The sequence below is a fragment of the Triticum urartu genome, chromosome 7, assembly GCF_003073215.2.
Source record: "Triticum urartu cultivar G1812 chromosome 7, Tu2.1, whole genome shotgun sequence".
NCBI lineage: Eukaryota > Viridiplantae > Streptophyta > Magnoliopsida > Poales > Poaceae > Triticum > Triticum urartu.
In genome coordinates this window covers 5,443,927-5,455,158 of record NC_053028.1, presented here as the reverse complement: position 1 = coordinate 5,455,158, position 11,232 = coordinate 5,443,927, and the positions used below count along the sequence as shown (strand labels likewise).

The 11,232-nt window shown below is 45.8% G+C and overlaps 1 protein-coding gene across 1 annotated transcript; it reads right to left on the bottom strand.

Moving 5' to 3' along the window:
- Nucleotides 1–2,103: 2,103 nt before the first annotated feature.
- Nucleotides 2,104–6,359, bottom strand: LOC125525664 (sucrose:sucrose 1-fructosyltransferase-like). The gene is made up of 4 exons (XM_048690662.1): nt 5,853–6,359; nt 5,648–5,656; nt 4,197–5,035; nt 2,104–3,216 (listed from the first exon to the last, which is right to left on the bottom strand). The coding sequence occupies exons 1-4, from the start codon at nt 6,274–6,276 to the stop codon at nt 2,515–2,517; spliced, it is 1,974 nt and encodes a 657-aa protein (XP_048546619.1). The 5' UTR covers nt 6,277–6,359; the 3' UTR covers nt 2,104–2,514.
- Between the last annotated feature and the right edge of the window lie 4,873 nt (nt 6,360–11,232).

Below are 11,232 nucleotides of genomic sequence, written 5' to 3'. Positions count from 1 at the left end.
CATTATGTTAAGCTAAGGGATGGGTCTTGTCCATCACATCATTCTCCTAATGATGTGATCCCGTTCATCAAATGACAACACATGTCTATGGTCAGGAAACTTAACCATCTTTGATTAACGAGCTAGTCAAGTAGAGGCATTACTAGGGACACTTTGTTTTGTCTATGTATTCACACATGTATCAAGTTTCCGGTTAATACAATTCTAGCATGAATAATAAATATTTATCATGATATAAGAAAATATAAATAACAACTTTATTATTGCCTCTAGGGCATATTTCCATCAGGCCCCCAAGAGAATACAGAACAAACAAAACGACGGATTGAAATAAATCGTCCTAGTTACAACAATTCAGAAATCTTATAATACAAGCTCCATATCAAGTGGACAATCGAAATTAAATTATGTTTAAATCCATGTAGTATAAAATTTTCATTTTGAAAAATTGGTGGCAGCGTGTACCCCGCTCTTTCCCAATAATTCCATTTACAATTGATCGATCAATATGATCATCATCATCAATCATAGTCCTGCCACATGATACATATCCATCCTGCCAATAGTTACACTTGGAAAGCAGTAATCATCCTGTCAACAAATCATCTAACTAATCCATCTCACCAAGAACCCAAAATCCAAAAGGAAGAAAAAACAACAAACAAACATGAAGAGAAAAAGACATTAGAATTGCATCATAAAATGAAATAATGACAAAAACATTATAAATAACAGTAAAAACATGATACAAAATAGACGTATCACACATTCATTTGTAGTAGTCTGCTTATTCTTCCGGCATGCCAACAAGAATTAATGGTTTTGATAAAGACGCTCATAGTATAGACTTTCTTCCTTGATGCTTGAGGCATCGAAGTTCGTGCCTGGAGCTCATGCATATGTTGGAAGGGCGGTCCATTGAGGTAGTTTTGCTTGCTATATACAAAAATCGCTCTTTCTCTTGCTAGCCAACCATTGGTTCATGAAAAAACCAGATACCCTTTTTTATAGATTAAAAAAATCATACTTCAAAAGATGTAAAAAAACTCATGAATTTAAAAACCGTTCGTGAATTTCAAATCATTTCATGATTTTGAAAAAAAGATAGTTAATATTAAAAATGAAAACTTGAAAAAACTAATCATTATTTTGTTAAAATAAACACAATATAGATTATAAAGAACCAAACAGAAAAACAAGAAACTAAGGGAAAATAAAAATTAAAACAAGTGAAGAAAGCTTATAGAATGTTCCCAAAACTGAAAGAAACACACCGTTGCAGTTCCCTGTTATATGCAGCAGTCCGTTAGCTAACTAGATGATATCCTGCGTGTTGCCACGGAATCAAAAAAAATCATTGAGATTTGATTGTGTGGAATATAAATATTTAGATTAGTAACACATGAACTGAAATTAAAATACATATGACTTATTATACTTGATTATGTGTAGTTGTAAAATATTATTGAATATAAGTAGAAAAGTAGAATGAAAAATATTTCACTATTTTTTGGGGTTGAAAAATATTTCACTAAAACTGGCTCTGGCTGCAGAGGCCCATTTGCAATTATTGCTTCAGCCAGCATGTGTGAACGGGCCAAAACTGCACCGCATTGAAGCTAGTTCCTGTATAGCGTAGCAGGCTGAATTATGTGACCGAATGAAACCGGCTGTCCTGGTACAGCACAATAAAGACTTTTTTTGGCCAATGTCTGATCCTCAAGATTTGTGGCGTTATTGGGCAGTTTTTTAGACAATCAGACAAAGGCAAAAAAAAATGAGGATCAGACATCGAACCTTCCATCGAAATTTCGAATGTCATGTCAAAAAAATAAATCAAATGTAGTTGAACCGTAAGCTACACACTACATACGGTTATCTATTAATCTCCTTGCTTGGTTAACTGTTTTCTTTTTCATTTACGCCCCTACCCTGCAAAAAGAAGAAGAAGGGGCCCCAAGAGAATACAGTACCAATAAGACATCAGAAAGAAAGAAACTGTCCTAGTTACACCAATTCAGAAATCTTACCACACGGGCTCTAGATCGAGTGGACAGCAGATATTAAATTGTGATTAAATCCATGCAGTGTTAGCACCGTGCGTACAAGTTGGAAGTCAGAAAATTTCATTTCGAAAAATTGGTGGCAGCGCACACGCGTACCCCGCTCTTTCCCCAATAATTTCATTTACAATTGATTGATCAATATGATCATCATCATCATCATCATCATAGTCCAGCCGCAGGATACATATCCATCCTGCCAATAGTTACGCTTGGAAGGCAGTAATCATCCTGCCAACAAATCATCTAACTAATTCATCTCACCAAAAACCCAAAATCCAAAAGGAAGAAAAAACAACAAACAAACAGGAGGATGACTAGAGTAGCTAGTACTCCATCTCCATCCATCCATGAGGGAGGAAGTCGCCGATCGATCAATGCGATCAATCGAATCATAATATGTAGTATGGGTGAGTATGCATTACCGGGCCAAGAGCTTGATTAATTGCAGCTACAAGGCGGCTGAGGCATCGTCGGCCGTGAAGATCTGGTTGTAGGAGTCGTCCATCTCGTGCACCACGAGCTTCTCCATGGTGACGGCAGCGCCGGTGGCGTTGTTGAAAAGGTACACGCCAGCGGCGGCGTAGATGGCCTCCGTTGGATACACCCTCGATGTCGCGGTGGACCTTCCACCCATGGCGAAGCTCTCCACGATCGAGTGGTCCACCAGCACCCTGAGGGATAGATCCTCACCGTCGAGCACAGGCACGGTGAAGCCGACCACCCTTTTCACGACGTCCTGGGCTAGCGACGACCGTGACTCGTCCTGGCAGAAATGGGTCTGGAGGCCCCCATCGAGGCCCCTCGACACGTAGAAGTACACCGCCGTCTGCTCCTTGAGGGCACCGTCAGCAAGGACGAGGAGTCCGAAAGGACCGAGAGCGCCACGGTTGGCAGCACCACCGCTGGTGCTGCAGTTGTAGCCGACGTCAGCCTCGTTGACGGCAGCGATGGCGGAGGTGTCAAGGTGGAAGGTGGCCTCGATGTCGAGCTGGGTGGCGCGACGGAGCGGGAGAGGGAGCACACTGCCGGTGTCGATGGTGGTGCCGCCGAGGTCGGTGGAGTTGATGCGGAGCGTCTCGATCTCGACCACGGGCCACTGGATGAGGTTGGTTCGGGTCTTCTCGTCCAGCTCCACCGTCCTCGGGATCGACTGCATGACAAATGCACATACATAGATTAGTTTTAGATAAACCATCCTGTCACTCGTACCATCGAATCAATCATGAACAAAGCACGTTGGAAACAAAAACTTGGGGAAAAAGAAACATGAATAGCAATGGTGTGAGATGCCTCACACATAAGCATAGAAAATGGGGTTGCACGACCAAGTGGTAATAATTGATTTAAGTAGGGTAACATAGAGATCCACAACTCCAGACATAAAGTTTGAATTTGGTGGTTAGCCGGGACCGGACAAATTAAGATACGGTTGCGTCGTCCCTCAATCATAGCAACGGTCAACACCCAATCCATATATTTATCTAAGGCACATGGTTACACGTGGGATCGACGTGGCGTGCACATGTGTCGTAGCCGTAGGGCTGCACAAGTTGCCGTGTTTGGAGAGAAACAAGCAGGCTTGATCTGCACTCATTAACCAACCTATCGATCAGAGCAAAGGCAGCCGGCCTAATATGTTAGAGATCCATTGATAAGTAGGTCAGTGATTAATTAACATGTCTCGCGTACCACGAGGATTAAAAGATTCACAAAAAGGGCAAACTTGTACAGATTGGAGAAGAAAATGTACTACGCGTTTGTTTGTTGTTTGGTCAACTGGAATTAACAAAAGTTTGGAGGGAACATGCATGCACGTTTTCAAAACATTTTTCCAGTAAATTGTAGTACGCGATCACGACCGGGCGACCGACCATGTCGTTGTAGCTGTCATCTTAAAGCTGAAGATTTCAATCTCCAGCAGCGACCTAGCTACAACCAGCTGCTATTGGTAGGTGGTTAAGCAAGAAAGAAACGTGCAACGACGAGACCGCGACAGCTAGCTAATCAAGCACGCGAGCTACAGCGACATGTTCTTCAACCCAATCCAATCCATATGCATGCATGACAGAGAGAACGGCGACGACTATATCGCATGGTAAAAGGAATTTGACACAAATATTGGTTCGTTACCTGGAGGGACGCCCATCCCTTGGCGACGTCGGCGCGCTCGGAGTCGGTCTCGCCGATCCACCCCCAGAGCACGCGGCGGTTCTTGGAGGGGTCATAGAAGGTCTTGGACGCGTAGAACTTGCCCCAGTCGTACCTCAGCCCGATGCCCACGTCCATCTCCGCGTCGATCGGCGTGTACTTGTTGGCCGCGGCGTCGTACCTCCCGAGCGCGTACCAGTCGTGGCGGTCATCGTCGCTGCTCTCCTTCATCACGTACAGCTCCTCCGAGCCATCGGCGCCGCCGACGGGGTAGAAGTCGATGCACTCCCACATGCCGGTGCCGGGGACACTGTGGAGCAGACCGGGGATGAGCTCGTAGTTGATGAAGTCCTTGGTCTTGTAGGTCATGACAATGCCGGTGTGGCCGTGGTTGTCCTTGGAGCCGATGACGGTGCGCCAGGTCTTGTCGGACTCGTCGAACCATGCGGTGGTGGGGTCGCGGAAGTCCTTGTCGCCGATGCCGGGCGGCGGGACAAGGATAGGGTTGGCCTCGTACTTGGTCCAGTTGCGGAGGAGGGAGTCGTTGGGGTCGGCGGGGACGGCGAGGCACTGGACCTGCACGGAGGTGTTGGTGGAGCCGGTGTAGAGCATGACGAGGGAGCCGTCAGGGAGCACGGTGGCGGAGCCGGTCCAGACGCCGTTGATGTCGTACCACTGGTCGGGCACCATGGCGAGGGGGAGGTGGCGCCAGTGGATGAGGTCGCGGGACACGGCGTGGCCCCACGCGATGTTCCCCCACACCGCCCCCTCCGGGTTGTACTGGTAGAAGAGGTGGTACCATCCGCGGTAGTACACGGGACCTGCGATGCAACACAAAGAAATCAAATTAGATCATTATGAAATTAAAGATCGATTCGGTGATTAGGTGGACGTGCGCGCCCATGTGGGTGGCGGATTTTCTTTTTTTTTGCGAGATGATCACGGGTGCTTTGTTGGCACATCTCTGTAGCTGCGTTGGCGGACCCATATGATGTGCATGCATGACCTATCGAGTTTGAATACAAAAAGGAGTTTGAACAGATGTAATTTACAACAGCAAATAAGAAGTTTGAACAGATGTGTATGTACATGAGAGACACATGATGATCACTGTGCTGGCCGTTTTTATTTCTACCTTTTGTTGTGGATCTGCTGGCACGTTGCTAGCTAGGTAGCTATAGACGTGCATGCAACACGGACGCACGCGCGGTTTTATTTCTGCGTTCGGTTTCTTTTCTGACAACTAACCAAACCAACTAACCTGCCGTTGCAAGCTCGATCCAGATTCAGTCAAAATACCCAAAAAGATGCTTGAGTTATCTATCTACTCCGATCGGTAATAATTTCCGCGACAGCCGGCCATCGAGCGAGTGGTAAAAGAGATGCTGAACGAGAATATTCTATCCATGGACCGGTTGACGAGGAGTACTAACCGTTGGGATCTGCATGCATGCATCCATGTCCATCGCCGGAGTGGGAGGAGGCCGCCGCCGATCGCCGCCAGCAAACAAAGAGCAAAGCCAGTCAGCTTCTTGATCGATCGGATTAACAACGCGTAGAAATTAATGGAATTCATGTGAATCTGAATCGCCGGAAAAGGAAGGGATTAATGGAGGAATGGATGGATCGTGCACGTACCGTTCATCCAGTTCTTCTCGGGCTGGAAATGGAAGCCGGTGCGCTGCCACTGCAGCATGGCGTTGCTCCACGGGAACCCGTCGGCGTCGCCGCCGGCGCCGAGGAGCCCCACCATCTCGTCCGCCGCCCCGGAGGTCTTCTCCGACACGCCGGCGTCCCGGCCGCGGCTCCGCGCCGTCTCCGCCAGCGGCGGCATGTCCGCGACCACGTCGCCGCCCACGACCCGGTCCACCCTGCCGGACCCGGCCAGCGCGCTGGCCACGACCAGCACCACCACGGCGGACGCGGCGAGCACGGCGACGCACGCGCGCCACCTCACCCCACCGCCGCCGCCCCGGCGCTCCTCCGCGACGTCGGACGGGGCCAGCGGCGCGTACGCGTACGGCAGCGCCGTCTCGCCGGGGCTAATGGCCCGGGACTCCATCGACGACGATTTCCAAGAAAATTTCTATGAATCGATTACGGCGGATCGGTCGACGGGTGGAAGGAATGGATAGGCATGGCTCCCCCCGGCGAGCGCGATTTATAGTTGGCGGGGAGAGTAAAAATGGCAAGGCGCGGGATGCAAGCGCGTGCGTAGGATGCGGCGACTAGCCTCTGCGTGGGCCAACCAGACCAGGGATGCCAAGGAAAAGGAAGGCCATTTTTATTTTCCATTCCACAGTATTTTTTTTAGAAGGGAACTGGATCAAGGGTAGGGGGGCATTGACCCAAGAAGATCGGCGGATCCATTTCGTTTTAGGAAAGTTGCTGCGATCCAGTCCATTGCTAGACACCCTATATTAATTAGGTTCCGAATAGGGAGGAGAAAAGATTGTATACAGCTACTGGTATCATCATCCAACAACAGGTTGGTTCTCCATGTATGTGTGCGCGCGCATGTACATTGCTCGATAGCTTTTGGACATTTCTTTCCTATCTTAGTTTTGAGTTGGCTACTATGTTCAATTTTACAACCAGACGCGTGTTTTATTGGTCTTTGACAACCGGTTCCTCCATGCACATCACCTTTGACAACAACCATGAATTCTCCAACTCTGACGCGGCCCAAGCATCTAAAGTCGTGGCTTGGGACAATCCTAAAGCCCAAAGAAGATGTAATCATGAAGGAATAGGTTTAGGCGTGTTTTATCGGATTCGTTTTTGGAAATAACTTGTGAAGAGTTACATTGACCGACCTCGCTATTGCACGTACCTGTATTTTTCTAATGAGGGTGTGCATGTGTGTTCGATACCAAATGTTAACCAATATTACATTGTCTAGTTGCTTGCCGAGTGGAAGTCGACAGGTGTGGGGTTCAGAGCACCCTATAGATGGAAGGAGATACAACCGTGAGTGAACACATGGACGGCAATTCATTTTATCTCCTTGTTTGCTTTTGGAAAATGCTTGGCGAAGAGGACTTCCTTGATTAAAAACTACATATGTGTGTAACGGACGTCGACGAAATATAAGGATCCCCTAACCTAAAAAATTATGTATATGTAAACTCAAAATGCCAACACAATTACCAGTTATAGATGATCACTAGTGACATGTTATCCTGTAATGTGATATTTGGGGACGGCAAGGCATCCATTTTGGCATGTATTATTTTCCTGGATAATCTTTGGGTGCCTTTCAATGTGGTTTCAAAAGATACTCTTCCTTCCCGTCTTGATAAAGGTAAATTGGTTGCTGAGCATGTTGGCACCCCTTTTAACTTGTTACTATGTATGGCCTCGGGGGCGCCTCCTGTAGAATGTCAATGCTAGCCTCATTGCCAGCGAAGGTTTTCCTAGCATTGGAATTGTGGCGATAGATTATGAGGGGGTGGTCCTTTTGTCACCGTGTGATTTCCACACAGTGTGGAGGACGCAGAGCTCCATGCAAGCTTGGCAGAACGTCATGTTGCTTCGGCGATGCATAATCCTGTCATCTGATGAATGTGTGCATCATGATGATGTAGAGGCTGGGGTCATTCCGTTTTTGAAAAAAAATCCTATCATCTTGGACCCTGATTGCCGTATTGCAAAAATTATTTGTCTAATGAGGTCAGCCCTCATGGATTTAAAATGAGAGGTGTTGGGGATATCCGGCTCCTACAAGTTTCATTGGTCAAGGTTAAGAGATGCAATAAGGTTGCCCATGAGATTGCTAACTTTTTTACAAATACTAGAGCTGATGGGCTTTGGGTAGGGCTGTTCCGTCCTGTGTGACATATTTTGTAGTAACCGATTGTATAATTTTATCTTAAGTAATATGTAATGGGTGAGGGGTTATTTCTGGAAAATAAATAAGAAAAACTATAACTAAAATTAATTTAGAAACCCAAGTTGTCAAGACAATTATTGGGCATGGTTGTGCAGCATATGCATGCTTCTTTTACCGAAGAACATTGCTACATCATCGGCCTGGAGTGTTCTGGACTCATGTACAAGGGGCTTAAAAACCAATAATGGATACAATTTCGGGGCCGCAATCTTGTGGGCATCGGTTGCTTACAGGTCATGTTATCCACTTATCCATCTCCCTAATGCATGACAACCACCAACCGGAATCGATCTAATTGTCAAAGATTCAAAGCACAATTAACTAATGGTACAATAATGTTGATAGCTCCAAACACAAAATAATGCAGCTATAATAGACGAGAGAGACACAGCCCTAAGAACGAAGAGAAGCATCCGGAATCGGCTTATGCATAGTGCCTTGTCATGTGGTGCCAATGCAAATTCGCCATCATGTCACTTCCCGAGCGTCTAGAGTGATGGCTTGGGATAACCCTAGAGGCCAGAGAAGTCGTAACCAGGTTAAGGCCTATTTTTCGTCTTGCCCGCATACCAGGAGGTGGTTGCCAAAGGAGGTTATTGTTTCACCATAGTCAAGCGTGCTTTATACTTTGAGAAGAAGGAAGTATATTCTTTTCTAAGGGATTATGATGAATTGACATGGAAAATCTCCCCTTGTCAACTGTCGTATGCCCTTTGGAAACCGACACGTCTCTCTCTCTCTCTCTCTCTCTCTCTCTCTCCACAACTGTCACACCTCTATGTAATCGTCGTGTTTGTGCAATGCGTCCATTCATGGACATATATATTGTAGTTGCTTACCATTTGAGTTTTATCAGTTACGATCGACTTCATAACTTCAAAAAAATACATGTGTGGAATTAAATATATATTGTCGCGTATGAAAGGTCCCTAACTCAAGGCGGTGTAACAACTAACAAGGTACATCGTGATAACTACAACTAATCTAGAAGGTGAAATTGTCAACACGGTTATTGATTAGAGGTAACCGTGAATCACATGTTTCCTTCTAGAAAAAATGTTGGTACTGCTACATGCAGACAGCTATTGGTCACCATCGTGCATCACATGTTTTGTTGACAAAAAGAACCAAATCATCGATTTGGACTAATAGAAGGCCCTTAAAAATGTGCAATAATGGATATCGTTTAGGGGCCCACAATATCGCGGAATCGGTTGCTTCCGGTTTATCCATCTCCGTAATACAGTAGGAGTACATGACAACCACCAACCAGAATCAAACTACCAAGATCCAAAGCAACAATTAGCTAGTGCAATAATGCTGATGGATCTAATAGAAAACCAACAATGCATCAGTACAGTACATGTGGGAGAAGCGAAACCAATATATATACTGGCTTGCCAAGTTGTGTCAATTATGTGGGCTTGTTCGTGTGCGTTTTTTCCTGCATACGCTTCTTTGTAATTTGGGGGTAGTTGTCCTAGCTCCGAATTGTTGTTGTGCTTCTTAACTTCTACTCCCTCTGTCCCAAAAATTATTTCAACATGGATTACATTCCGGATAATCTTTGAGTGTCTTCCAAGGTGGCTTCAAAAGATACGTTTGCTTCCGGCCTTGATAAAGGTAAATTGGTTGTTGAGCAGGTTGGCATCCCTTTAGACATGTTACTATGTATGGCCTGGGAGGCGCCTCCTGTAGGGATAATCAAGATCAATGTCAATGCTAACTTCATGGCCGATGAAGGTTTTGCTAGCATTGGAGTTGTGGTGATAGATTATGAGGGGGTGGTCCTTTTGTCACCGTGTGATTTCCACATAGCGTGTTGAGTGTGGAGGAAGCGGAGCTCCATGCAAGCTTGGCAGGATGTAATGTTGCTTCGGCGATGCATAATCCTATCATCTTGGACTCTGACTGCCTTATTGCAAAAAGTTATGAGGTCAGCCCTCTCGTGGACTTAAACTGAGAGGCGTTGGAGATAGCCGGCTCCTACAACAAGATCCCTTGGTCAAGGTTAACAGAGATGCAATAGGGTTGCCCATGATATTGCTATTTTTTAATAAATACTAACTTTATCTTAATTAATATAATGGGTGAGGAGTTATTTCAGAAAAATAAATAAGAAAAACTATAACTAAAATTAATTTAGAAACCCAAGTTGTCAAGACAATTATTGGACATGGTCGTGCAGCACATACACGAAGAACAATTCTGCATCATGGACCTGGAGTTCTGGACTCATGTACAAGGGGCTTAAAAAACAATAATGGATGCAATTTCGGGGCCACAGTCTTGTGGGTATCGGTCGCTTACAGGTCATGTTATCTACGTATCCATGTCCCTAATGCATGACGACCACCAACCGGAATCAGTCTGACTGTCAAAGATTCAAAGCACAATTAACTACTGCTAGGAGTACAATAATGCTGATATAGATCCAAACGGAAATAATGCAGCCACAACGGATAGTGAGAGAAGCCCAACCAATAGAACTAAGGGAAGAAGCATCCGGATTTGGGCTTATGTGTGCATAGTGGCTAGTACCGTGGTGCCACGTCGGATGTGTGCCAGTGTTCCTCTTCCTCCAACGGGTAAATTGGTTTTCTTGCTTTCCACGTGGTCAATCACCGCTGGCAAAGGGTGCTGGTCAGATGAGATGTTGCTTCCTCGTGACCTCGTCATTTTCGTTTGTGATCCTTCTCCTCTATTTGCCTTTTGCTTCTTCGATCCATAGCTTCTTTGTTCTCTCCGGCTCAACTGGTCTTTAGCCCTCTTAACAGTCAACGGTTATGTTGCTAGCTACTACGTGTCAAGTCTCTAAAGCGTTTTATATTTGTTTACGGAGGGAGTAGCAGTTTCCCGTGCATCCATGCACCGCCATTGTCAACCAATGCAAAATCACCATCTCACCTTGACGGTCGGTCGGAGCCTCTAGAGTGATGGCTTTGAGCCTTGGACAATCCTTGGGCCCGGGGAAGATGTAATCAGGTCGAGGCCTATTTTTTGTCTTGCTGACGTTTCAGAAATTACTCTCTGAAGGAGGTTACGGCCGACTTCATCATAACTAAAAAAAATACACATTCCCATGGAAAAATGAAGACTAAAAATACACATGTGTGTAAGGTAAGT